General features: G+C 48.9%; 7 protein-coding genes across 7 annotated transcripts; 5 read left to right on the forward strand and 2 right to left on the reverse strand.

Moving 5' to 3' along the window:
• Positions 1 to 187: 187 nt before the first annotated feature.
• DFL_007265 (uncharacterized protein) lies at positions 188 to 2,340 on the forward strand (the record flags this gene model as incomplete). Its single annotated transcript, XM_067636820.1, has 5 exons — positions 188 to 382; positions 442 to 736; positions 798 to 1,638; positions 1,777 to 1,918; positions 1,975 to 2,340. The coding sequence occupies 5 exons, from the start codon at positions 188 to 190 to the stop codon at positions 2,338 to 2,340; spliced, it is 1,839 nt and encodes a 612-aa protein (XP_067488397.1).
• Positions 2,341 to 2,993: 653 nt separating this feature from the next.
• DFL_007266 (uncharacterized protein) lies at positions 2,994 to 5,750 on the forward strand (the record flags this gene model as incomplete). Its single annotated transcript, XM_067636821.1, has 4 exons — positions 2,994 to 3,076; positions 3,162 to 3,378; positions 3,439 to 3,547; positions 3,613 to 5,750. 4 exons carry the CDS (start codon positions 2,994 to 2,996, stop codon positions 5,748 to 5,750), a joined length of 2,547 nt encoding a protein of 848 aa, XP_067488398.1.
• A 682-nt stretch (positions 5,751 to 6,432) lies between these two features.
• On the forward strand, positions 6,433 to 9,586 carry DFL_007267 (uncharacterized protein; the record flags this gene model as incomplete). The annotated part of the gene is made up of 2 exons (XM_067636822.1): positions 6,433 to 7,393; positions 7,449 to 9,586. 2 exons carry the CDS (start codon positions 6,433 to 6,435, stop codon positions 9,584 to 9,586), a joined length of 3,099 nt encoding a protein of 1,032 aa, XP_067488399.1.
• Positions 9,587 to 10,231: 645 nt separating this feature from the next.
• On the reverse strand, positions 10,232 to 11,439 carry DFL_007268 (uncharacterized protein; the record flags this gene model as incomplete). The annotated part of the gene is made up of 4 exons (XM_067636823.1): positions 10,232 to 10,847; positions 10,908 to 11,001; positions 11,121 to 11,249; positions 11,319 to 11,439. 4 exons carry the CDS (start codon positions 11,437 to 11,439, stop codon positions 10,232 to 10,234), a joined length of 960 nt encoding a protein of 319 aa, XP_067488400.1.
• A 3,306-nt stretch (positions 11,440 to 14,745) lies between these two features.
• On the reverse strand, positions 14,746 to 16,421 carry DFL_007269 (uncharacterized protein; the record flags this gene model as incomplete). Its single annotated transcript, XM_067636824.1, has 3 exons — positions 14,746 to 15,297; positions 15,358 to 16,244; positions 16,328 to 16,421. 3 exons carry the CDS (start codon positions 16,419 to 16,421, stop codon positions 14,746 to 14,748), a joined length of 1,533 nt encoding a protein of 510 aa, XP_067488401.1.
• Positions 16,422 to 16,804: 383 nt separating this feature from the next.
• DFL_007270 (uncharacterized protein) lies at positions 16,805 to 21,193 on the forward strand (the record flags this gene model as incomplete). Its single annotated transcript, XM_067636826.1, has 4 exons — positions 16,805 to 17,042; positions 17,166 to 18,391; positions 18,461 to 18,753; positions 19,258 to 21,193. The coding sequence occupies 4 exons, from the start codon at positions 16,805 to 16,807 to the stop codon at positions 21,191 to 21,193; spliced, it is 3,693 nt and encodes a 1,230-aa protein (XP_067488402.1).
• A 1,447-nt stretch (positions 21,194 to 22,640) lies between these two features.
• DFL_007271 (uncharacterized protein) lies at positions 22,641 to 25,071 on the forward strand (the record flags this gene model as incomplete). The annotated part of the gene is made up of 3 exons (XM_067636827.1): positions 22,641 to 23,426; positions 23,487 to 24,053; positions 24,109 to 25,071. 3 exons carry the CDS (start codon positions 22,641 to 22,643, stop codon positions 25,069 to 25,071), a joined length of 2,316 nt encoding a protein of 771 aa, XP_067488403.1.
• Positions 25,072 to 25,174: the final 103 nt, after the last annotated feature.

A 25,174-nucleotide genomic window follows, 5' to 3' on the forward strand; every position in this document is an offset into this window, starting at 1 on the left:
TCAGTTCTATCCTTACCCACTCACACCCACGATCTCATCACCAATCCCACTTGATAAGGGGACACTGGATCCGACCTCTTTCCGGGATTCATATCCTTTCTATCGTTCCAATATACCAACGTATACCTGGTCTCGTGCCTTTTTTGGTACCTTTACCCTGTATGAGCCAGAGCCGACGATGGACACTATGTCGGCGCCGGCACCACCCGCCATGGTGGGGCGAAAGGCTTTGAAACGAGAAGCATCGACTCTCGAAGATTCGGACGTATCAATGGCATCTGCGGACGACCGTCCCGCGAAGAAGGTCCGATTTACGGATGAAGACTTCAGCGAGGACCTTCGCAGAAAGATCATCTTGACCGCATTGGAAGACCAGAACAAGGTAGCTCGTCAATCCAAATATCGACCGAGATGGGAACCTCATGACTGATTGGATTTTAGAACGGTAAATCGCAACGTTTCGAGGAACTGAGGAAGAAATTTACAGCTCGACTCTCGGATCCATCGGCACCAGACGCAACCGAACTTTCGCAAACGATACAATGCCTGATGCGAGTCATCTCACAATTGGATGGGAATTGCGCTCCTCTTATCGGCGATATCATTCATACGAATTGGGCGGGGAGGCCGCAATCCTTCTATAGAAAATACATGGCATTCTTGCTCCAGATCATATCTGCCCACCCGCAACATACCGCGAAAGTGGTGCAAATGCTGGTTAAGCACTTGGCACTTGGTACGGGCGCAAAGCTTTTTCGGTTTCTTCCTTAGTGCTATTGGCTAATATGTTTTTCTAGAAACCGTAAAGGATGCCCAAGAATTCGGTTCCAACGTTAGCCCGAGATCGGACGTCTTCGCGACGGTACACAAAATGCTGGAGACGATACTAGGACTCGCGCCGACAGTATGGAACTCATTGTTCACGGCTATATCGGCGGCATTCCCCTTTAAAGGACAAAAGAAAATACACCAGACGACCTACGTCAAGAACTTGCTTGCGATCCTCAAATATGCCCCGGCAGGGAAGGCAAAGATACTCGGATTGATCTTTGAAAAGATGATCAATCTCGACGGTGAAATACAAATCAACCTGGAGGATTTAGAGGAAGGCGAGGGTGAAGAGCTCGATAGGCAGCTCAATTTATCACCAGAGTCGAAAAACGGACAGAACCTGTCGGATTCGGGTATCGGGGAGGATGACGATGACGAAGACGAGGATAGCGATGCAGACGACGATGAAGATGAGGAAGACCCGGAAAGCAGCGAACCTCGGACCATAGAAATGATCCAGGAAACAGTCGACAAGCTTGACGGCATGCTTGCTCTCGTTTTTGGGTACTACGATAGCCAGCTGCCGAAAGATAGCACCGCGGAACTAGGCCAAGAGGACCTAGAAAACTTCGAACTACTCCTACATTTCTTCGACAACATCATCCTGACAACATTTAAATCGCAATATGTTCAGTTTGTTGTTTTTTGGGCGGCACAGAAATCACCGGTCTTTATGGACAAATTTCTGGGAATGCTTGTGGAACGCGCGATGGATCCGAAAAAACCTCAGGTTGCTCGTCAGGCGGCAGCAGCATACACTGCGTCTTTTGTAGCTAGGGCGAAGCTACTTGAGCGAGATGATGTAAGGTCCGTCGTCCGTATTCTTTGCCAGTGGCTGGAGAAGTACCTGAGGGATCGAGAGGTGGAATGCACGAGTCCGAACGTACGGAAATTTGGGGGATTTTACGCAGTTTTCCAAGCCATTATGTACATTTTCTGTTTCAGGTGGCGGGATCTTAGAGGGAAAACACCCCTCCCTGTTGGAGAGGATGAGGCAATCGAGGATATCAGCAGAGGTTCGCAGTCATGGGCTCCCGGCCTTCAAATAATTGATCGGCTTCTGACTTCTAGATTCAATCCACTGAAGGTGAGTTAGCAGATGTCTTGATCTTGGCTTCGGACAACGCTAACGGCATGTTTTAGGTCTGCTCTCAAACTGTCGTTAACCAATTTGCTGAGGTTGCAAGCCACTTTGGTGTCTTCTACTGCTATTCGATAATGGAGAGAAACAAACGGGGAAACTTGTTCTCCAGCGAGGTTTCTGGTACAAAACTTCCAGAAGCCACGCAGCTTGAGACGTATTTCCCGTTTGACCCGTTCAAACTGTCACATTCGAAGGCATGGGTTGAGCCACTATACCAACAATGGGAACCCGTCCCTGGGATGAAAGGGCATGGTTACGACGACGACGATTCGGATGAGTCTGGAGACGACGGAGAGAACGGTCAAGATGATGAAACAGGGGATGAAGAAGGAGACTCCGAGGAAGATGAGAGTGACGATGAGTGATATCGTTACCTAAAAGTTCTTTTTTTATATCTTTCTTTCTTAAGGCGTTTTCACTGCATATGCGTATATCGTCTGGGCTTAGCGTTTGGGGTACCATCATGGTGGCGTTCAGGTTTGTTATAATAGCGGATCTAAGAAAGATTAGGTTGTTAGGTTGGCGTTTCTTCATTTGTATCTAGTCCATCTTCGTATTCTATATTTTTCAACCGAACTTGACCCAATTGCTTTCCGTTCTTTCCGTTCAATGATTCTTTTACTTCATTTTGGGCAGCTCCAGCCAAAGTAAAGGTGGTGAGATGCATCACGTGACCGCCGGGGTCCATTCCCCAAACACCCTTCGACTCTCCCGACTCTTGTTCCCCAAATCCAAACGAACAGGCCGGCAAGCTTGGGAAACCTTTGGGGGGACTTTTCAAGACAGCGACAGCAAAAACCTGCGATACCACCGGATCGAAAAATGGCAGCTATACGAAGCTTCACGATACTGTTCGGTTGAACAACCTCGTACTGCTTTTCTCCCACGCAATACCAAGATCAGAGAGCTTGAAAGAGACGATCATAGCTTTTTCCCAACAGGGGAAGCCGCTCCAGCCGGCTGGCTGTTGAGCTGTGCACGGGGAGGGCCGGGCGGGTTGTAGTGTATGGCGGGCAAGATGTATAACTATCATCAGTCCCCCGATGAGTACGAGAAGACGGATCTTGTAGGAAAGGGCTCTTTTGGATCTGTGTTCAAAGCGTGAGTGGAGCGACCTTGCCCAGGTTGTGCGTACAGATGTAAGGGGGTTCGTAAGTTAACGTAGCATTGTCATCGCTTTTCACAGAGTCCATAAACCTACCCGACAAATCGTCGCCGTTAAAATCCTCAGTCTCGATGTCGCGGAACAGGAACTTGTGGACGTGCAGCAAGAAATTCAGCTGCTGAGTCAATTGAAAGCCGCGGAAGGTGTCAATGTTACAAAGTACTATGGAGCGTTTATGAAAGGGGATGAGCTATGGATTATTATGGACTACTGCAGCGGGGGCAGTGTGAGAACATTGGTAGGTGTTTTCAAGCTCCAAACCGATCGTGCTACCGGGAGAAGCTAAGACAGCACCAAGATGAAACCGGGTCGCATCAGTGAGAAATACCTTAACATCATTATCCGAGAGACAGTGAGCGCGCTGGCTTTTATACATAAATTCGGAGTCATCCATCGAGATGTCAAAGGTACGTTCGAGATGGATCTGCCGATTCATAATATTATTGCGGGTTAAGCTAATACTCTCGTCCAGCTGCCAATATCCTCGTCGGGAACGACGGGAGGGTGCAACTTTGCGACTTTGGCGTTTCCGCACTGGTTCAAAATCCTAATGTCAAGAGAAGTACATTCGTCGGAACGCCGTGGTGGATGGCGCCCGAAGTCATCCTCGAGAATCAGAGCTATAACTACAAAGCCGACATTTGGTCCTTGGGGATTACCATCCTAGAAATAGCAAATGGCCACCCCCCATACCACGACCAGGAACCAATGCGAGCTTTGTTGATGATTCCCCGACAGCCCCCTTCCCGCCTAGAGGGCGGAGACTGGTCGCAGGCACTGAGAGATTTCGTTTCTTACTGCCTGTGTGAGATGCCAGAAGAGCGTATGTCCGGCGAAGAGCTTGCGAAACAGAAGTTACTCAAGAGTGTCAGCCGGACGCCAGTCTCCATTTTGAGGGATCTCGTCGTAAGGCTTGAGGAATGGCAACGGAAAGGAAACGTCCGAAACTCTCTAATGGGAGGACCGCACGCCATGAATGCCATGCGTGGAGCAGATGACGATGAGATAACATGGGACTTCGACGAAAATGTGGACGAGACCGCAGCTACGAATATCAATTATGCCCAAGGGCATATACCCCAGGGCTCTCTCACTTCGTTTCTCTCCATGGATAATACTGATACTGTCAAACCGATTCCTACAACCGCGACTTCGAAGCCCCTTCACGCCGGGACAGATCATCCCCTGTTGCAGCTTTTCGCGAGCAACCCATCCGCTACCGGTCTCACGAGCCCACCGCCTACGTTGCAGCCCGCCTTCCAACCGACGCCAGCCTCACACAAACCTCCCCCACCTTCTTTCAGGTCACCGGCAAGTACGAGGCCGACTAGCCCGGAACCTTTGATGACCATCGACCTCCCTTCATTTGATGAAATCAATGGCGATATAGTTGCGCCAAAGGGCACTTCACCGGCTCCTATAATGCAAATCGAGTTACCGTCGGTAGAGGAGTTTCAAACAATGAGACAAGCTACGACCCCGCTATCACAGGCACATGTCGTTCCCACTGTCCCTTCCGCTCCTATGCTTGCACCTTCGGTTAACGTAGACCGCCCAGATAAACCACCTAGCGGCCGTTCTCACAGAAGCGATAGAGGCTTACACATGCCGAGCAAGAGTGCAGATGTTGCTCCCACGCATTTTGGACACGGGCCAACATCGCCCATGAAGAAACCATCTGCGATGCCACCCCCTCAAACACCAGAGGATCCATCCAGGAAGGTTTCGGAGACGATCCCGATGTCTGCCCCGTCTTCGCCACCGAGGAGTCGAATTAAGATCACCCATGCTATGGGGGCGGCTGGGATATCAGGGTTAAATGCTGTTAACGGTGCATCCGGACGAAAAACACACCATTTACCGTCCCTCTCAGCACCCCAGGTATCCTATCGGGACGGTCCCACCTCCGAACCGGTGCCCCCAGTCCCAAATATATCCGATTTAAATAAGACCAAATCCGTAGAGTCAACCCCTCAATCGTCGAAACCCCGCTTAGTTGTGGATTCAGACACCCCCAAACCGTCAGTCCCGTCGGTCATAACAGCCACCCCTCCTAGTGTCAATTCGACCCCACGGGGGACTCCCGGCTTCAAACGGGCAGATCTAAGCTTGAAGCTTCCTGCTCCCTCGATCCATGGTATCGAGATCCAAAACAACCCACAGCTCCCTCATTCGCCCGGAAGATTCCTTTCGCCTTTCGCAAATAGTTCAGGATTTGGGTCACAAACTCCGACCCCAACGGCTGCAAGCCATGCACAGTCGTTCCACCTCGGTATACCGTCACAACCACCCCCAGTACCAATGGATCCCTGGGGGATGCCTTACAATGTTGCAATAAACCCCAACGTTTTCTTCCCCAGTGCTTCGAACGAAGAGGTCCTGACAGAGCTCAATAGAATGATGGGTTTGCTCGACAGTTCGCTAGCTATTTTTGCCAATGGCTTAAAGCAAATGCAAAACCAAGGGAAAGGGCAGCCGGGGCCTGCTTCGGGGCCTAATAACCCGCCTATCGGGATTAAAATATCAAAGAAGAGAAAGCCCGGCGTGGACCAGGCTAAGCAGTCCGACACCGAAGGCTTCGCGAGCGAGGCAAGCCAGACCGCTGACTAACGGATTCGATTAGATGTCATGAAACCCAAGGTTTACATATATCCATTATATTCAATATATAACTTGAAGACTGACCCGGAGTTGGACTAATTACCGAGAAGTTTACAGCACCCCCAGTGCAGTTAAGTGCAGTTACTTTTTCCAGTTTTTCTCGTTAGCGAATTGTATAATCAAGATTTTTTAGACTGGGGTAGCTATTTCTTTGTGTTATTTCGCTGTTTTCCGTTCGATGTTTATCTTACTTCCCTTTTGTACGATATGATTATGATTTCATACTCTCAAAGGGCATTCCATATATCAGTTACTACCTTGCCGTACCTGCTTGGTGCTTTGGTATGTTTTGCGCAATTACGGTGGCTTGGGAAAGTTTCGAACGTATAGTAACTACCACTTTCTGCGTCCGCCGCTTTTCTTCTTCTTTTCTTTATCAAGCGTCTTCAGACAGTTAACTTTGAACCACGCCTTTGCAAGGAGTGTATACCTTCACGGCTTGTATTATAATACTGTCTATGATACATTGCTTCCGCCATTTGGCTCCCACCCAAACATGGTATGACAAGGATTCAAATTGTTGTAATTTAACCTCCAAAAAAGCGTTGTTCGCTACCGCATATAAACCTCTTAGCGTCCGTCAAACACCAAGCCTAAGCTATAGCTTCACCGTCCGGTTCTAGATGATGCAATGGACGGCCTTCTAACACCCATCCGAATAACCTCCCTCAAAACATCAAACCCAGAAGGGGCGATAGACCTCAAGTTATCTTCTACAACCTCGATCCGACCTGTGGAGGAACTATCATCTACCGCGACTACTTCCACATCGAGCAATCGCAAACCAACGTCTCCAGAAGATGCATTAGAAATCCTGCGTTCTCAACCATCGTTATCCGAACTATCTATAACCTTCAGCTATCTAATATCGCAATCGCAATCCACGACTGATACCCGTCAAAATGAAACAACCTCGCCTCCTCCGACGTTTGATATTACTTCGGTATCACCACTTACATCGCGTATTGTCAACGTCTTGATTATCGACATTATTCCTGCTTTCTGGGGAATATTAAAATCTCCAGAACCTTCGCATAGAGCAGATAGGAATAAACTATTCCAATGTCTTCGGAGTATCGTGGGCCTCGGTGGGGTTATCGAACGTCTTCGGTTACTACTAAAACAAGTTCCAACCGCTGGACGACCGAAGAATGTGACGGTAATTAAGGCTGATATTGAGGGTGTTGGGAAGAAGGAAGGTGTGCTAGTACAGATTAGAGATTTAATGGACGTATTGGGGTATATTCTAAGAGGAAATGGAGTTCTTGAAACCTTTTGGGAAGGGTTGAAGTTTACAAGCGGTTCACGGGATGCAGAAGATAGGAAGAAGGAAATGGCATGGAAGGAGTTTGTGGGGTTGGTTGCTGGTGGGAAGGTTCTATCCGTGGCCGCTGAAGCCGATATTGCGATATCCGAGGCGGATGAGGCAGTTGAAAGGAGAAGATATTCTTGGATCGGCGATGGGAAGCAATATACGGCGTGGATGAGGGAAAACATCTTGAAGATGGTGAATGAGATGGATATAAACGATACGGATGCGTGGAAGGCTGTTGCGAGTGTTCTAGCTCGCGGGTTCGGGCTTGGATATACTGGTACGACATTTCACCCCATATATTCGCGAACATTGAATACTAATAGAAAATATAGAAAGCCTGGTCGATGTAAAATTATACTTGAACCCATCGACCTTAACGAAAGACATCTTTACCCGCCTCCGCCTCCTCCTATCCCATCTCAAAGAACACGAAAGGGGAAACTACATCAATACCCTCCTCAAACTCCTCTCCCAACATCACCTCCCAGTTTACTCGGAGGACAACGAAAACTACCAAAAACACGTGTCCCTCGCCGCAAAAATAATAGAAGAACTATGCATCTTAGACGACGGTCTTCAAAATGGATATCAAGACGTCCTTCTCGAATGGATACTAGTAAACGGTGGACCAGGATCAGGTGAACCGATCGGTATCAGAAGAGCAATCATATGCGCTCTAAAGGCATCAACAGAGGCGCCCACGATCTTCCAAGAGGCATTGGAAAGCCAGGTCCAAACTTTTGGAGAAAATCTATGGATACGTCATGCACCGATTATACACCAGGAAGTCAACGCACAATGTCTGCTGCTATGCGCAGGATATGTTCATTCGCAGCCTCCCAGCTATTTGAAGATTATAGCAAGATCATCGTCGTTTACGAACGGAGTGTCGAACCATTTGGCTAGTACGAATACGAGGGTTAGGTTCTTGGGGATGATCGTGGGGGAGACTATTTCCTCCCTGGTGGATAAAACTGAACGACAATTGAAGTTCAAGGATTCGTTGGATGCGACTGATGAGGAAGCTGCGAAATGGAGGGCATTGGTAAACGTCGACGATACAATGCCCAACTTCGACATCTTCAAAGACAAGATCTTCGAATCCTCATCACCAAAGAACCCATCCAAGGAACCCAAATCATCATCAGCTAAAAACCCAACCATCATCGAAATCACCGGTAGCCCAGGCACCCCCTCAACCCGGATCCAAGAAGTCGACCCCAGCTCCGACGACGATTTGATCCCCTACGCAAAACCCGACTCGGACCCCGAAGACTCAGACGACGATGCAACCCTCGTAAACCGCAAAAAAATACCCCCGCCGGTCTACATCCGCGACCTCCTCTACCTCCTCACCGACCACGACTCCTTCGACAAACAAAAGATCGCCTTACTTCACGCCGCCGTCCTAATCCGTCGAAAGGCAACCTATGGCACCGAAGTCTCCGCTCACGCTATAGACCTCCTAACCGCCTTAGTAGGCATGCAAGATAAATTCTCCATGGAAAACTTCGATAACCTACGTCTGAAAGCCGTGGTATCACTCCTCGTCACCCTCCCGTTGATTTCAGGCCCCTGGACCTCCCAACGAATCTTCGAGGGTGATTACTCCCTCGCCGAAAGATGCGTAATGCTCAGCGGAATAGGTATAGCAGCAACGGAACTATCGGGTGAAGAAATCCCGGGCGACTCACCGCTCTACCACCTCCAACTCTCCACCTCGGAAAAGGAAAAGGCACGATTCCCATCGAAGAAGCTTCCAAAACGTCTTCATGACATCTACGCATCACCGCCGGATACAGCAATAGACACGATCTCCAACCGTCTAAAGGACAGTATCCTCCAACCCATCGCCGCAAAAGCTGCAGATGAACTATCAACAGCACCAAACCTCATCAAAATCAGAAAATTCTCAACAAGAATGGAAGTAGAAGCCAACCGTAAGAAGCCAGGTATCAATAAACTTTCTCAGATAGTCATACCGGCCTTCTTCGGTCCGCTCACCGGTAGATGGTGGGTATACGTCAAAGACCACGGCGGTGCCAGTTCCGATACGTTGATACCGCATTTACTCGCGTTATACATAAAGACATTAACGGTATTGTTACATACTACGGGACCGAACGGGTTGATGGTCCCGCAGATGGTAGACGGGTTTTGGGATATACTGCTAAGCCTACGACATACCAGGATTACGCTTGAGAATTCAACGGTGTTGGATGCGGTGTTGATCGGCTTGTTGACGATATTTGACGTTTGCAAGGAGGATAGAAGTAGCAAACGGTTGGCGGAGGAGAGGAGTAAAGAGCTGGTGGAGACGCAGGAGTGGGTCAGTAGAGTCTTCGAGGGGAGTGATGGGTCCGAAGGGACCGGCGAGGAAAGGAAAGGTCTTGCGGCCGCGGTGCTGTTGAGGTGCAGAGAGGTCGTGGAGCGGTATGAGAGGATACTCATGGGTGATTTGATCGGATAGATCCTCCAGATTGGAGATCATATCATTTCGCCAATTGTTTTAATGTCGAAAAGAAGGTTAACATTATCTACTGGGAACCATAATATTCGTGATCTCGATTGCAAATGTGCGTGCGATTCGTTAACAAAGTAATTGTCACACACGGGACCTTTACGCCCCAAGCTGTACGCGAGCTCTAGTTGCGACAAGATAACGGTCTAGCCGATTAAAATCGCAGACGGCCAGAACATTCGACTTTTGAATGACATCATTAAAAAAGCGACGGAGAGAGCCGCCAAAGCTCGGTTTTTAGCAAAGGAAACCTATAGTATTTCCCACGAGCGTAACAGAAAAGGGTAAGCTCCACAAACGTAAGGATTGCCGTATCCCCCCAAAGCCCTAATAAAAACACAAGATGAAACGCCTGCATGACTCGAGAGATTATTATGACGAACGACGAAAAAACGGGTAGCGGGGAAAAAGCCATTTAAACGCAAACGATGAAGTGCAGCCCAAAGTCCCAGAAACGCAAGAAACAAAGGCATGAGCTATGAAAGGCAAGACCAAATGCCGTCCGCCGTAGATGAGGTGGTGGTAGAGAATAAAGTGTTGGGAAGGGTTGGCAGGACGATGCATACGCAATAATTAAACGCTGGATGGAGAAATTTAAGACTTGCTCCTTCGGAACCAAGATCTTCTCTTCTCTTTTCCTTCGGCGGCAGCCGAACTTTTCGAAACTGTTGTTTTTGCTGGTTGCTGCTGACTCCAGGCGGCTTGGGTTTGATGTTGCTGCTGCCCATACGGTTGTCTGTATTGGGCCTGATTTTGTGGGTCTTGGCTTTGTCCATCGTAGGAACCATATTGCTGCTGCTGTTGAGCGTAGCCGTTTCGTGGTTGCTGCTGCTGGGGGTATCCATTCTGTTGGGGATATCCATTCTGCTGCTGCTGGGGTTGATTGCTATAACCATTCTGATATCCTGTCGGAGGGGAATTTCCCGAGAGGCGATTGTTATTCGGCAAGGGCTTATCATTCGAACTTAGCGGTAATCTACCCGACTGGCCATATTGCTGCTGTTGCTGTTGCTGCTCATAGTTGGCGTATATCGAGGCATCGGAAGATGGGTTTGTAGAATATGGGTCGCCGGACCAGCCGCTTCCGCCGGAGTTAGAATCAGACGGAACTTCCCCTCGGTATCGGGCGCCGTTAGGAGCATTTTCGTAGCCCGAGTTTCGCTGTTGTTGGTATTGCGGCCTCTGCGAGTACGAATTACCGTTGTCATAGCTAAAATAAAAGTAGGGTGTGAGTAGACTCTAAAATAACACAGAGGTGGAAGAAACATACTGCTCATGCGTCGACTGCCTCGCGCTCTGGTCACCGTATTGGTAAGCCATCGAGGTTCGCTGCGAGTTCTGTTGTTCATATTGCGAATTCGGCCCTACGAAAGATATATCGTCAGTACGCCATTGGTAAAGACCGAACTATGCCAAGTTCCGGATTTTTGTTTCGCATATAAAAAAGAGAAACGTAAGAATGGGGGTATGGAAAGCTACATACCATATCTATTCGAGCGGCGTGGTGCATACTCTCTATCATAATCACTGTCGATAGCTCTCTCGAAACCCCGGATGGTATCTAAAGGGCGCTCCATCCTGTGGCGTGTAGGATTGCTCCGGTCTGGGTCGGCTATATTCAAAATTGCAACGTTAACACAAAATCGCAGGAGGAGACGGAATTTGGTAGCCGGAAACGTACTAATCTCATTGCCATATTGGTCTTTATGTCGCATCTGCGAAATACCCTTGCCGGCCTGCTGAGCAATAGCCCATGGTTCATCCTCTGTGATAGCTCTGGAAGGGTCGACGCTCTTGCCCATCTTTCTTTTGTCCCGATGGTATTCTGTTAGGTCGATCTTGACCTTCTTTTTTCTGGAAAAGAGAGGCATTAGTACGGTTTTATGGGTGCGCGGGACCCTGCCGGATTGCTGTTTTCGATAATGTAATGTAAGGCGAGGAAAAAAGGATTGATGTAGAGACTAGGGTGTATGTGATCTGTATGACGAAGTACCGGGAAAGATCACGATAGATATGTTCAAGGGAAGGTGGGAGTTATGATCGAGGAAGAAGAGTCCAGCTGGAGCGATGGCCTCAATGGGCGAATTATCCAAGAGGTGTAACGTAGTGTAACCACTTTGCTCTGTACCGATGTATTCTCGTCAAGGAACAACCGTTATGACAAACAGTGTACAGTGTGCGCCGCCTGTTATCCCAGGTACGAGGCAAATGCGAATGGGTAAAAACGGCTATTTTGTGAAACGAGCAGCGCCAGAATTTATGTCGAAATAAAAAACGGCAAAGCAAGTAAAATAGCTATGAAAGTCGGAATGGGTAATCAATCGTTTGAAAAGATCATCAATGTCAGATCGAAACACCGCAAGATTGGCAGTATATCAAGGTCGTGCGGAATGATCGTGACCAAGCATTTATCCCCTTCGGGTGGTGCGACTCGATGTCATTGTAGACAGGAACAATAGTGCTTAACGAGCGAAGGGACAAGGGTGCATGTGCATGGAACGAGGGCGGGAAAAGGAAGAAAAAGAGGAATAAAAAAAAATACAAAAAGAGGGAGGGGAAGAGCACGAACAGATTTTAATTGTAGATGATCTAAGTGTTTAGTAACTCAGGTATATTGCGAAAGAACCCAAGAAAAAAATGATGTAGGATGGGCGAGATATTATGGCCGGGTGGGCTGGATGTCTAGGACTGACAGCGCCGACAGCAGGCGGTCATGCAAGTCGGATTCCTGTTTGGGTATGCGGTATAAAATTAAAACGAGAAAGTCGAGAATTCGAAGGGAAAAAGGTTTGGAGGCGCAGGCTCGACTGGGGTGAATGTTGGTGGGCCGACAGACAGCAGACAGAGACTGACAGACGGCTGGGGATTATTTGGTACCGGTAACCCAACGTGAACGAGCCAAAAATTCAAGGTAGCAGCGTCGTATGTACAATATCCGATTTTGCGGGTTGTCTATACGAGAGAATACAACCTGCCCGGCCTGTTCGAACGGTACATGTACTGTGTGTACCGCAAGTACCTAGACGGAGGGCGGCCGCTTGGCGGGGAAAAACACTTGCTCGATCTGCGTATTTCAGCAGCACAACGGGAGCAAAGGGAATTATTTTTGGAACAGGTCAGAAGCCAAGGTGTCGGTGTTCCGGGTCCGGATACAGAGGGAATCCGCTGGATATGATATGACCCGAGTAGATAGAAAAAAAAAAGGCGAGCTTGCGTAATGGCAGGTTTCGAAGTCGGGAACAAACTATCAAGATTTTCGTAGAGGTCGTATGCACCGACAAGGATCAGGAAGACCTTTGAAGAAGAAAGCAAAAAGAACTTTGAACACGACGTCGGTATCGTCGCGTGGTCGGCACGATGAGGTGAAGTCGAGAAACGTAAGTACACACGGTGCCTGCAGATGACATCCGTCGAAGCCCGAGTCTAGCTATACGTATATACACTACCAGAGGATATATACCTACACTTTGGACCGAAAGTTTCACAGAAGAGGCCTGGCAATTGATGTTTTTTTGTATTTTTGTATTTTATTTTGTTTTTATGACTAAAGTAGCTGATGGTGGTGATGATGATTGTTTTAAAGTGGAGGCTGGAGGGAAGAGGAACGGATTGGATGGGAGAGATGTCGAGGTATAAAACTGCAGACAGCGAACGAGCAATAACATAACCAACTGCCCTGTCGCCAAATAATCACTTACAGACTTGCCTCTTACTTGCTTGCTTCTCCAACTTGACTTGTTTCCCAGAAGAGCTGAAAGGGAATAAAACATTGACACTCTGGAAAGGAAAAGCAAAGGACGAGAAGAGAAAAAGAAAAAGAAAAAGAAAAAGAACAAGGTTGGGCCGCTGCGAACAGAAAGCTGCTGCGACTTCCCTGAACAGCGACTGGACTGACAGAAACGCTCTGATGTAACCTCTTATCGTATCGTATCGTCCCGCTGTGTGTGGACCGCGCTAGCTGATTATAAAGTAGCATGTACTTGTATGTACCTGTCCTGCAAAGCTACATTACCCCGGAATCTATTCTTATACTGAAAATGGTAATATCATCCGTTCGGCGGCGGGCTATAATCAAATTCTCTTAACATTCGTTCATTCGTTCACAATTCGCGATGCCTCGAATTTATGAATCGTCGGTATATCTGTTAGGTAAATGAGAATTAAATGTGGATAGGAGATATTGATCGGTCGATGGGAGTCCTCTCCCCTGCCGTCGACCAGCTATTTCCAGGTCCAACTGCGTCATCCCAGACTTTGCCCCTGGTCTCCGAGTAGCTTCCAAGGTGGTCCGGTGCTCTCCAAGAAGCTTGAACGGCTCCTCCCTATCAAGTTAGCCCGCCGCGGGCGTCGGAGAAAAGTAACCACACACACAAGCTCGCGAGGCGGAGATACTTTAAGGCGGATAAGAACAAAAAAAAAAAACCTGAAACTTGACAGAACGCGAAGGGTATCAAATTTCGTGGTTAAGCTTGCTCTCGACCGCCAACCGTTTATATCGAGGTCACGTCGCGATCGGTCCGACACGAACGTGCATGAGGAAAAAAAAACGGTATGCACGATGTGGATGCAGCCCGGTCCATGTCCTGGCACCGTGCATATGCAGTGACCGGTTTTTCCCCTCTAGCTCTCCATGTCGTACAGCTTTACATACTTTCGTTTCAAACTTGCCACAAAAAGAGTAACTTTGACAAAAGAAAGAAGAAAAGAATACGGTTTGATGATTTTCGTACTCCCAGTCAATACAAAATTGTCTATGAATCCCAGATGCCAATCTAGACTCAAAAAATAAAGAGCGAGAAGAAAAAGGCCCTTCCGAGCCGTTTGATAGTCCAGGGGCTCCAACTAAAATGGGTATCTTCGGAAACAAATCCTTCAATCCATGCATTGCCAACAATTGATATCCCATCGATCCATATAAAACGAACGCCTGTTCTCCGTAATCCCTTCCGCTCGGGCTGATATTCATCACATTCGTCATCCAAGCCGAGGATTTCGTTTCAAGATATCCTTAGCGCTCTTGACTTAATCTCAGCCTTACACGATATATTTTCCAAACTGACAGGCCACTTCTTGCCGTAAAAATATCAAAGTAGTGGTCGTCGTCATGTTCATCTCGTTTGCGATTGCTGCTGCTGCTGCTGCTGCTGCACTCTTCTAGCAAGCCCCTGATTTGATGCATACGCCAGTAGGAACTTAGCACACGTCAAGGTATACTTGCAAGCCTTCGTCCACGGCTCGTCTTGGTTGAACGTCAGCCGTATGGACACATCTCCAATCTTATCCTTCACTATCGTATACGGGAGAACAGCAGTCGGGTCTGCTTTCGCAACAAACTCTCCCAGCTGCTTGATACAATCGAGGAACGCGACCATAGCACCGTCGAACTTGCGATGCGCGAACAGATGGCCCATTGGAATCGTACCGGAGCTAAACAGCTCAAGCGTTTGGACCCGAACATCACTCCTGCTGACGGCCCCTAGCGCGGCCCCGATTCGGCTCGACGTGGTGTCCATCTGTCTCGGTTCTATTTTTTCGATTTTCGAAGTAGACCCCATCGGTTTCAACTTGTAGTTATCAAAGACGAAGCCGAGCTTATCGGCCACGGTGTGGAGCAAAAGGAGCGTCTGGCCCCATGCCGCATTAATCTCTGCCCATTCCACCTATGGAGAAGCACCGTTAGTATCCACGGTGGCAACAGGTAGTTTACGGGATCCACGTACGGGCTGTGATGGAAGCTTCCCCAACCGTAGACCGTTGATAGTCCCAAAGAACCCATCGTGTCCAATGCAAAACGTGTCGTTGTATACGTTTGTACGATGTAATCTATCCCGCTGTTTCGTGTCATGGTCGAACCGCAGATTGATGCTATCGCGCTCGTTTTGAAACTCTTCCAATTGCTGGGAAAACAGGTTCCTCTCCTGCCAAAATTCTTCTTCCTCGGCCTCCAATCTCTTTGATTCTTCCTCGGCTTCTGCGATCTCGGCTTCTATTTGAGCCTTCTCGCGCTCCAACGCCTCCAGCTCTAGCAAAGTAGCATCCTTCTCCTGCTTAACTTTTGCAAGATCCTCTTCTACCTTTGCGGCTTCGGCGTCTGTTGGGATCTCCGCCTGTAACTTCTTCAAAAACTGCTGGTACCCATCTCTACTCTTGGTAGCTTCTCCCAACCGTCTCTGTAATCCTTCCACCAGTAATTCAGTACACTCCATACATATCGGGTAATCGATATCCGATCTAGCGCTCAAAACATCAAACAACCGCCTCGACGTCTGCATCTTATGTGACAACGAGTCCTCGGGCGTAATCCCGCTCGATGTTGTCGCCAAACCGCCATTCTGCACCGCTTCGCCGACTATGGGTTGAGGTGTCCGTAGTATGACCGAGTCCGAGAGCATGACGAAGGACTCGGCCATGTTGGCCGGTACTCCGGCGAGGGGTGATGAGTTCTTGGGAGCATTTGGTATACTCCGTTTGACGACCGGGTGGCCGTCGTTTCTTAGAGCCTGTTCGTAGATATCTTTTCGAAGGGAGCCGTGAATATGGCTAGCTGATGAGTGTGTTCGGGGATCGAAGACGGTTTGTTTGGATGGTGATGAGGATGTCGATGATCCTAAAAGCCACCAGTTAATACGCATAGCCTTCCCCCCGAGTATTTCCATGTCATAGGGAAAGGTCGAAAGGGCATGTAAATACCATGTAGTAAGTTTAATGCAGCAGGGTTGAGATTCTGAAGGGAGCCGTGAAGCCTCAACGGCGTTCTACACTGTTGGCAGAACATCTCCGCCATGGTGTCCCTTTTTCGTTCGTATCACGGAGGATCGGGAAAGAAACTGTACATGAGCCGGTACTATCTGGCCGAGGGTGAACGAAATGTAGATTCCATGATGCGAATGAGATGGTATGGAGAAGAAGAACGAAAGCTCAGGCGTGGTGTCGCAAGTCCCAGCTATCAGCAGCAGTCGTCACGCGGAAGTGCAGCCGAACGGCCCCGCGTAAAACTGCCGGCGGGGGCGGCCGATTTTGGACCAAATTTTGATACGAACGGAGAACCTACGACTCACATTTTGTGTCAGTCGGAGCTGACTCTTATTATTATACCTGCTTGCCTCTGATTAATTCCCTCGGCGGCTTCTTGACTTGGAAGCCGTCGTAATATTTCTCTTCAATTGAATGCCCCGCGCCCGGTTGTTTTCTTCCATTGCCAGACAGCGACTGCTACCATTTGTTAACATTCGATCGTCGACACAATTGCAACTGCTTGGAACGCAGACATCCCACTTCGTCCGTCCTTCCATAATCTCCACTCTTCAACCTCAACCACAGCTCCGGTATAGCTCGAAATCTTCTAATTCGGACGACATGGGCAAACAACAGATTACCCTCAAGACCGTCAAAGGCTCCCGCGATTGTAAGCTTACACCTTTCCTATCTTGTGGCTTTTGAATTCTTTTGCAGTTTTGCTCTGGTGGGGCAGGTGCAGATGAGGGGCACACGATAACAGCCTAACACTTCCTGTCAAAAACCCACTTAGGGGCCGGAGTCGATATCGCCGTTCGCGACAAGATCTTTGAAAAGATCACTACCACGTTCAAAAAACACGGAGCGGTCTCTCTTGACACCCCGGTCTTCGAGCTTAAAGAAGTTCTAGCCGGAAAATATGGCGAAGACTCGAAACTCATCTACGACCTCGCCGACCAGGGAGGAGAGATCAGTTCCCTTCGATATGACCTTACCGTTCCATTCGCCAGATGGCTCGCCATGAACCCGACCGTCACATCTATTAAAAGATACCACCTCGCGAAAGTTTACAGGAGAGATCAGCCTGCCGTATCGAAAGGCAGGATGAGGGAGTTCTACCAATGCGATTTTGATATCGCTGGAACGTACGACCCCATGTTGCCCGATGCTGAAATCATGAGGATTACGGTCGAAATTTTGGACGGTTTGAATATCGGAGAGTACACTATCAAGTTAAATCACCGACAAATCCTCGATGGATTGTTCGAGGTCTGCGGTGTACCGAAGGATAAGATCAGGCCGATATCCAGCGCCGTCGACAAGCTGGACAAGTCGCCATGGGAGGAAGTCAGGAAGGAAATGACGGAACAAAAGGGTCTTGATCCGGAAGTTGCAGACAAGATCGGAGAGTTTGTGCTTAAGAAGGGTGGGCGGGATCTCTTGGAGGAGCTCGAGAAGACCGAATCATTGGCTTCGAATGAGAGCATCAAGAAAGGTCTGAGTGATCTGAGACTGCTGTTCGACTACTTGGATATCTTCGAAGTTACACCAAAGATCTCTTTCGATCTCTCGTTGGCTCGTGGTTTAGATTACTACACCGGTATCATCTATGAAGTTGTTACAGAACTCTCCGCACCACCAGCTGCTACGCAAGGTCCGGTTGTTGCATCGTCATCGAAGGGAAAGAAGAAGTCGAAGGTCAACAAGGATGATCCGGAAGCGGATCGATCGGACGATGATACCGTTGGTGTAGGTTCTATCGCCGCAGGTGGTAGATACGACGAATTGGTCGGCATGTTTTCCGGAAAGGGCAAGATTCCATGCGTCGGTATCTCGTTCGGCGTTGACAGGATATACAGCATCATCAGGAAGAGACTGGAGAACAGCCCGGCAGCCCTCAGAAGCTCTGATGTTGATATTTATGTCATGGCGATGCCCGAAGGCTCTGGAGAGAACAAGAACGGCTTTTTGAAGGAGCGAATGGCCATTGCCAAGCAGCTCTGGGAGGGTGGTATCAAGGTATGATATTATTAAATCCTCAAAGCACGGTATATTCGAATCCGCTGACCAAAACAACTGAAAATCCAGGCCGAGTTCTTATACAAAACTTGTCCTAAAATGCAGGCACAGTTCAAAGCTGCAGAAGTTGGAGGTGTCCCATTTGCCGTAATCATTTTCAACGAGCAACTTGGACTCGACACCGTTCGAATCAAGGAGTTGGGTCTTCCCGACGGTCACCCTGAGAAGGAGGGTATTCCGGTAGCCGTCAAAGACTTGGTGGAAGAAGTCAAGAAAAGGTTAAAGTCTACCGGGGGCATCGAACAATACATCTCGAGAATAAAACTGGAGGAAGCTCAGACGGTTGAAGCTGCGACGATCCAGTAAACTTCAAAAGTCGAATATACTAGCATTCAATGTTAACTATACTTTCCTCACCACATGTCACATCAATAATACTAGATACCCGCACCCTCAACCCACTTCATACCTGTAGACATTATTATTCTAAATTGTTAGGAAGTAAGTACTCAAGTAGGTATCCGCGAGGGTCAGCTGATGGTATAATATCGGATGGCTGCTTGTTCGCATGGCAGTGACGACAAACCATTTAACCACCCGACAGAACAGAACAAACCGAACAGTCACCACTTCTAGTTAAACCCATTCCAGGACTTTCCTTAGTCTCATATCTATTTCGAGAACTTCACCATTCATCTCTCTCTCCCAAATATTTCTATCCAAGCTGCCGTTACTATAACATTCATAAAAGTTACCGTAACCGGACTCGAGTTTATAAACTGACTTGCGACCAACGAATAAATACCTACCGAGTATAGCTTGTAGTTACTCAAGCTCCAGCCGACCTAAATAGCTTCGCTTCATAGACACCCCATCTCATCCCATCCCCTTCCATCCCATCTCTCTCGACAAAGAAGAAACCGCCAGCAACCGTCGCGAAAAGGGAGGACGGTCTTCACCTCCCTTCTACACGCCCGTCAACCCTCCAAGCTGGATCCCATACGACACCACCGAATCCCCGCCCCTCCTCCACCGCCTAGATCGTCATCGGGCTCACCTGCACCAGATCCTTATGCGCATGCGTCGCCACGACTAGCTGCCCCTCCACCGGGGTATCCTCCATCTCTCGTTTCCCACCGCCCACTCCCACCTCCGATACACCATGGCTATTCCCACGCATACGAGACCCCAAATCGCCATGCCCCTCCTCCACCCAGTCACTCGAGCAGGGCTCGGCTCCAACAGCAGCAACGGATGCAGCGAACCGTATCCGAACCGCTACCGTCAGGAGTCAACGGCCGACCGGCGAAGGATGATAAGTCACCTCCGAGGGCGGCGGCACCGCCTGCTCCTGTTGGGCCGTGCCAGGTGTGCGAAAGGCAGCTTCCGAAATTGACGTGTAAGGATTGTACACGGGATAAGATGTATCCTCTTCGGTATGAGATTATTTCGGTGCTCATGGGGAATGAGAAGCTTGAAAAAGAAGTCGAGGAGGGTGCATCTAATATCTCGGCGCACGGGAAATTCTCAGAAGCTGTAAGAGAGAAGCAGGAGCTTGAGAACACAATCACAGGCATACAAGACAGGGTCGACGAGCTACGGACAGAACTGGAGGAGCATCGCAGGTACCTCGCAGACTTGAAGTTAAAGAACCAGAAACGACAGCAGCTCCTCAAGGAGACACGGAACGTACTACTCCAAAACAAAGATATACTGGTGGAAAAGGTCCGAAAGGACACCAGGGTGACAAACACTAAATGGAACACTCTTTACGAAAGGACGGCCGAGTCTCGAGTTTTCCTATGTCGTGAAATCGCCGGCCTCAATTTGTTGCGACAGAGACGGAAGAAACGGGCTGTCGAATACATGCTTAACGGCGTGGTCATCCCCGACATCCGACAAATCTATAACATGAATCCGAACAACATAACAGTTGCCCTCAGTCACCTTTCCCACATGTCGGTGTTGATAGCTACCTATCTGGGTCTGAAGCTCCCCTGTGAGATCATTCTACCGATACGCGATGCTCCATCACCTTCAATCCGAAACCCGCGCTTTAGTAGAGCACGCCCGTTGTCCACTACCCTGCCACTTCCCCAGCTGCATTCCGTGGATTCGGAACAATATGCAATGTTTATCGAGGGAGTTAGCATGCTGGTTTACAATGTAGCCTGGCTTTGTTGGAGCCAGGGTCTCGAAGAAGCAGCGGCTGAAATTGAGGATGTATGGCAGCCTGGCAGGAATCTGTATCGTCTCCTCCTCTGCACACCGACAAAGCACCATCAAGCCCTCGTCCAATGGAGCGAAGCCACGCAAGAGGCAGTCACCGCGACCCCTCTCGCTCAGGGAAAGAAACCACAGGCTGTAAACATGTTTCTTGGCCGTGTGAACCACAGCTCTGCGCACTCATTCCTAAACTCACCGCAAGGATTACAACATATGGCTCGATGGAAGATCACTCTTAATAATGTAATCGATCGCACGAAACATTTGCTTGTCAGTGAAACCTCGAATGCAGAGTGGGATCTGATTGAAAACGAAATCGAGGAAGACCCGGCTGCCAAGTTTATAAGTGAACTCGGTGAGTTTAGGGAGGATGATAAAGGGAAGGATGGATTAGCAGGGAGTCCGCAGCCTGCTAAGGCGATCCCTATTAACATCAAAAAGGGAGGAATCGGGTCTATTCCTGCAGTTGGGAACGGGAGCCCTGGTGTAGGAAGCCCGAGCAGCGGGAGCGGGAAGAGAAACGCCATTAACGGCGGAACCGAAGTATCGGCCGGTTGGACAAAATTGAAGAGGTGATCGGGCGGAGAATGTTTAAGTGACCGTTTACGGGAGGAGTCAGCGTCGTGCATTATGTACATTAAACGGCAAGGACAGGCTTTCGTTCGCTTCTGGAGCCTTTGGGGTTTGGGCCCCAGGGATGGGGGTGTTATCGATATTCCTTTGGAGTCCGCGGGGCTGTTTATCGCTGTTTGCCGTATAATACATACCAATGAATGAAAAAGATTGGGCATCTCGAATGTTTTACGTTTACCAAGCCTCTGGTCTCGAATCTACTGTGCCATATCGGTTCATGATCAGGCCACTTGGATTGATACATAACTGCGGCGTTTCGATCGAACTGATGTATCCATTTGGTTTAGGTGCACAGCCCTCGACGTCACTAAAACAATTACTTTTCGTCATCGTCGAGATTCGATCGAAAAGGGTCTTTCAACGGAGATTAAAAGAGTCTATAGAGTCTATACTTGGATACAGACGGCTCGACGAAATTCAATGCATTGAATTCAATAGACCCCTATCGGCTCGACTTGAAGGATTCGGATCACAACCGAAGTATCTATAGCAAAGATAAGGGAGTAGGCTCCCACCCGCGTGCTGTGCAGCTCACCTGTAATATTAAGAAGCCCGAAACAATTATTGAGAAACGATGTCGTTTAAACACTGGGCACAGCGCCTAGCATGCATCCCGACAGCCGTGCCATGCCATGCCGTCGACAAAAAGTTCGCCAAACCCGGAATCGCGGTCGAGCCCTGAAGCTTTTACGAAGGATTCCGTATATTCTTCCTGTGGCAGAAACAGACCAGAAACATTTTTCTTAGGAGATGCGACCGGTGCCGTTTTGAGGCGGTACAGAATGCGGCTTGGCAGGGCCCGTTTATACCGAAGTGGGAGTGTCCGTTCCGACCAAGTATGTTTCGACCCCTTCAAACACCCCATGCAGCAACGCTGCCTCCACGGAAGGGAATAGCTGCTGAAACGATCGTGAATAGGTTTTTTTTTTCAGCAGAGGCGGAGAAGGCTCGTGTGTAGAACGATATCAAGATGGTTAATTCCCCCCTTCGCCCTTGGCTTTTGGAGTTTCTTTCCACCTTCGCTTTTGTCGTTGTATTTTGGAAACCAGTGACCGGTCGTCGAACGAACGTCGCTCTTTTTTTTTTACATTCTTCCATTCACCTTCTTTTGGATTTTATTTTTATATTTTTATAGACTCTCTTTTCGGTTCGTACGGCAGGCAGAGGGACAGGTCCCCCCGTTCAGTAGACTCTTTGCCCAAAGTTTTCCGTTTTCCAATGTGAGTGTTACCTTAAACATTGATATTTGATATTCCGTATACACGAAAGAATGAATATAATGACTGACACTCAAGCATAGATATCACTTTAATCTTTAATACACATTCACTTTTTTCCAGTTCCAAGTGTATAACCTCCCGGAGAGGTCCAAGCAGTGCAAGCAAAAATCATGTCGGTCAAGTTTAACATCAAGGCCCTTTTGGCCCTCCCTCTGTGCTTGCAGCTTCTAGTCCTCCCGACAGCGCAAGCCACAAGCCCCCCAGTTCATGATCCATATGCCGGTGTATATCCTCCTGTACCGGTAGTGGTGCCGTCTGAATATGGATACGCACCAGCACCTGAACCGACGACATCGACATCGGTTCATGAAATGCCACCACCGGTGGTACATGAAACCACAACATCAATCCATGAGATGCCCCCGCCGATGGTGCATGAAACTACCACCACATCAGTAGTACATGAGATGCCCCCGCATGAGACAACGACCACGAGTTCCGAATCAACAGCTCTAGGCCAGGAAATTTCTGTATCCATATCGACAGAATTCCTAACAGAGACGGCAACAATAACAGAGCATCAAGTTGAGACTTCACTATCAACCGTGATTTCTCAACATGTCGTCTTCTCGCACGTCACAGTGGTTCAACATGTTCCGACGACAGTACATCAGATTCAGACCGAAATATTAACTGAAACTGAGACAGAACATCAAGTTGTGACGGAGCACGTGGTTAAACATGTTACCGTTGTGGAACCGACGACGATCGTGGAGACTTTACCACCGATTACGGAAACGGTCCATCAGTTTGTTACCCATGTGGTGGAGAAGCCGGTGACCGTGGTTTCGGTTTCTGTGGTTCATAATATTATTACTTCCGTGGTTCATGTTTCCAAGGTTATCAAGGAGACTTTAACGGCCGTTGAAACCGAGACTGCTGTTAAAACCCATGTCGTAAGTTTTTACCTTCGAGTCATCTATCGTATTATACAAATTCTGACAGAATCAACATAGATCGTCTCCGAATCTATCGAGACCCAAGTGCAAACCGAAGTCCAGACCCGAACGGTGGAAAACGAAGTCGAAGTCACCAACCACATAGTTTCCGAGGTCACAAAAACCCAACTCCAGCACGTTGTCTCCGAGGTCACAAAGACAGACGTACGACATGTCGTATCCGAAGTCACAAAGACAGCCCTCTCTCACGTAACACAGGAAGTTACCAAGACCGCGTTGGAGGAGGTTACCAGAACCGCGCTTGAAGAAGTAACCAAGACCGAACTGCAGCATGTCGTGTCCGAAGTTACCAAAACACAGTTGCAGCACGTGGTATCAGAGGTCACGGATACTGCTACGCTACATTTGATCAGTACCGTTGAGAATACCGTTCATTTGATAAATACCGAAACGGTCCATCTCATCAATACCGAAACGGTGCACCTTATCAATACCGAGACGGTGCATTTGATCAGTACTGTTGACAATGTCGTCCATGACGTGAGCACCGTCCACAATACCGTTCACATCATAAGCACAGTCGTGGGCCACGGAACCACCCAAACCGTCAACTTGGTTTCAACTGTAAGCACCTCCCCTGCCCTCTTATACCCATAAAATTCTAACGAATCCATCATAGGAAACATTCACCGTCAGCGGTTCCCCAGTTCAATCCCCGGTAGAAAGCACAATGCCCGAACCGGTCTCTCCGCCAAACTACGCCCCTCCGAATAAAGCTCCTCCGAGCAACAACGGCGGTGCCTGCAACTGCCAATGTCTCTGCCCGATCGCTGCGATGCCATCGCATGCCGCGCCACCAAAGTACCAACAGCCCCCGCCGATGGCCGCGATCTCCAGCCTCCCTCCACCAAACTACATCATCACGGGTACAACAAAGGTTTACGTCCCATCCACTTATATCATGCACCCAGGAAAGCACGGGCAAAGCACGGACGTCCCACAGGAGACAGTAGTCATTCCGCCTACGCCACAGAAGCCAACCCCCCACCCAGTATATAGCCACAGCTCGAGCACAACCGCTGCTCATGAAGTTCCATCCGAGGTACCGACCGAAGCTCCATACGTTCCAGCCCCAACGAACAGTGCGCCCGGTAAAATCGGCAATTCCTCGGGATTCATGACAATCCCATACCCCGGATCCAGTAGCTCGATCGAGGAACCCGCCACCCCGACACCTGAGCCCGTCGCTACTACAGAATCGGAATCGGAACCATCGACCACCACCACGGCCGCAGTTGAAGAACCCACAACATCATCCATATCCCAAGAATTCCCAACATTCACAGCACCAGCTTCGTCAACCGAATCATCTCCATCCGAGACCCTCCCACCGCCTTCGGAAACTACATCCGAAGAATCCACCGAGCTCCCCCCGACTACCACACCACCATCCGATGAATCGCTGCCGACAACCGTAGACGGTGCTCCGGCAGCAAGCTTTATAGTCCCCGTAGATGAACCACAGCCTGTGGTAACAGAAGTACCCGAGGATCCAAACTTCGGTGGCGGAGATGTACTACCGTACGAGCCAATAGGGACTGACGGTGGTGCCGTTGTTACCATTCCCGTACCGATGAGATAGTCGAGAGTTCAGCTTGGATTTGTGTTGGGTCTGTTGTATTAATGATACCATTTTTTGAAAAAGTGCAGCGTCTACAATCAAATTGCTTGGGTTTTCTTTTTTG

Source organism: Arthrobotrys flagrans, assembly GCF_004000055.1.
Source record: "Arthrobotrys flagrans strain CBS H-5679 chromosome Unknown unitig_8, whole genome shotgun sequence".
In the NCBI taxonomy this organism is placed as follows: domain Eukaryota; kingdom Fungi; phylum Ascomycota; class Orbiliomycetes; order Orbiliales; family Orbiliaceae; genus Arthrobotrys; species Arthrobotrys flagrans.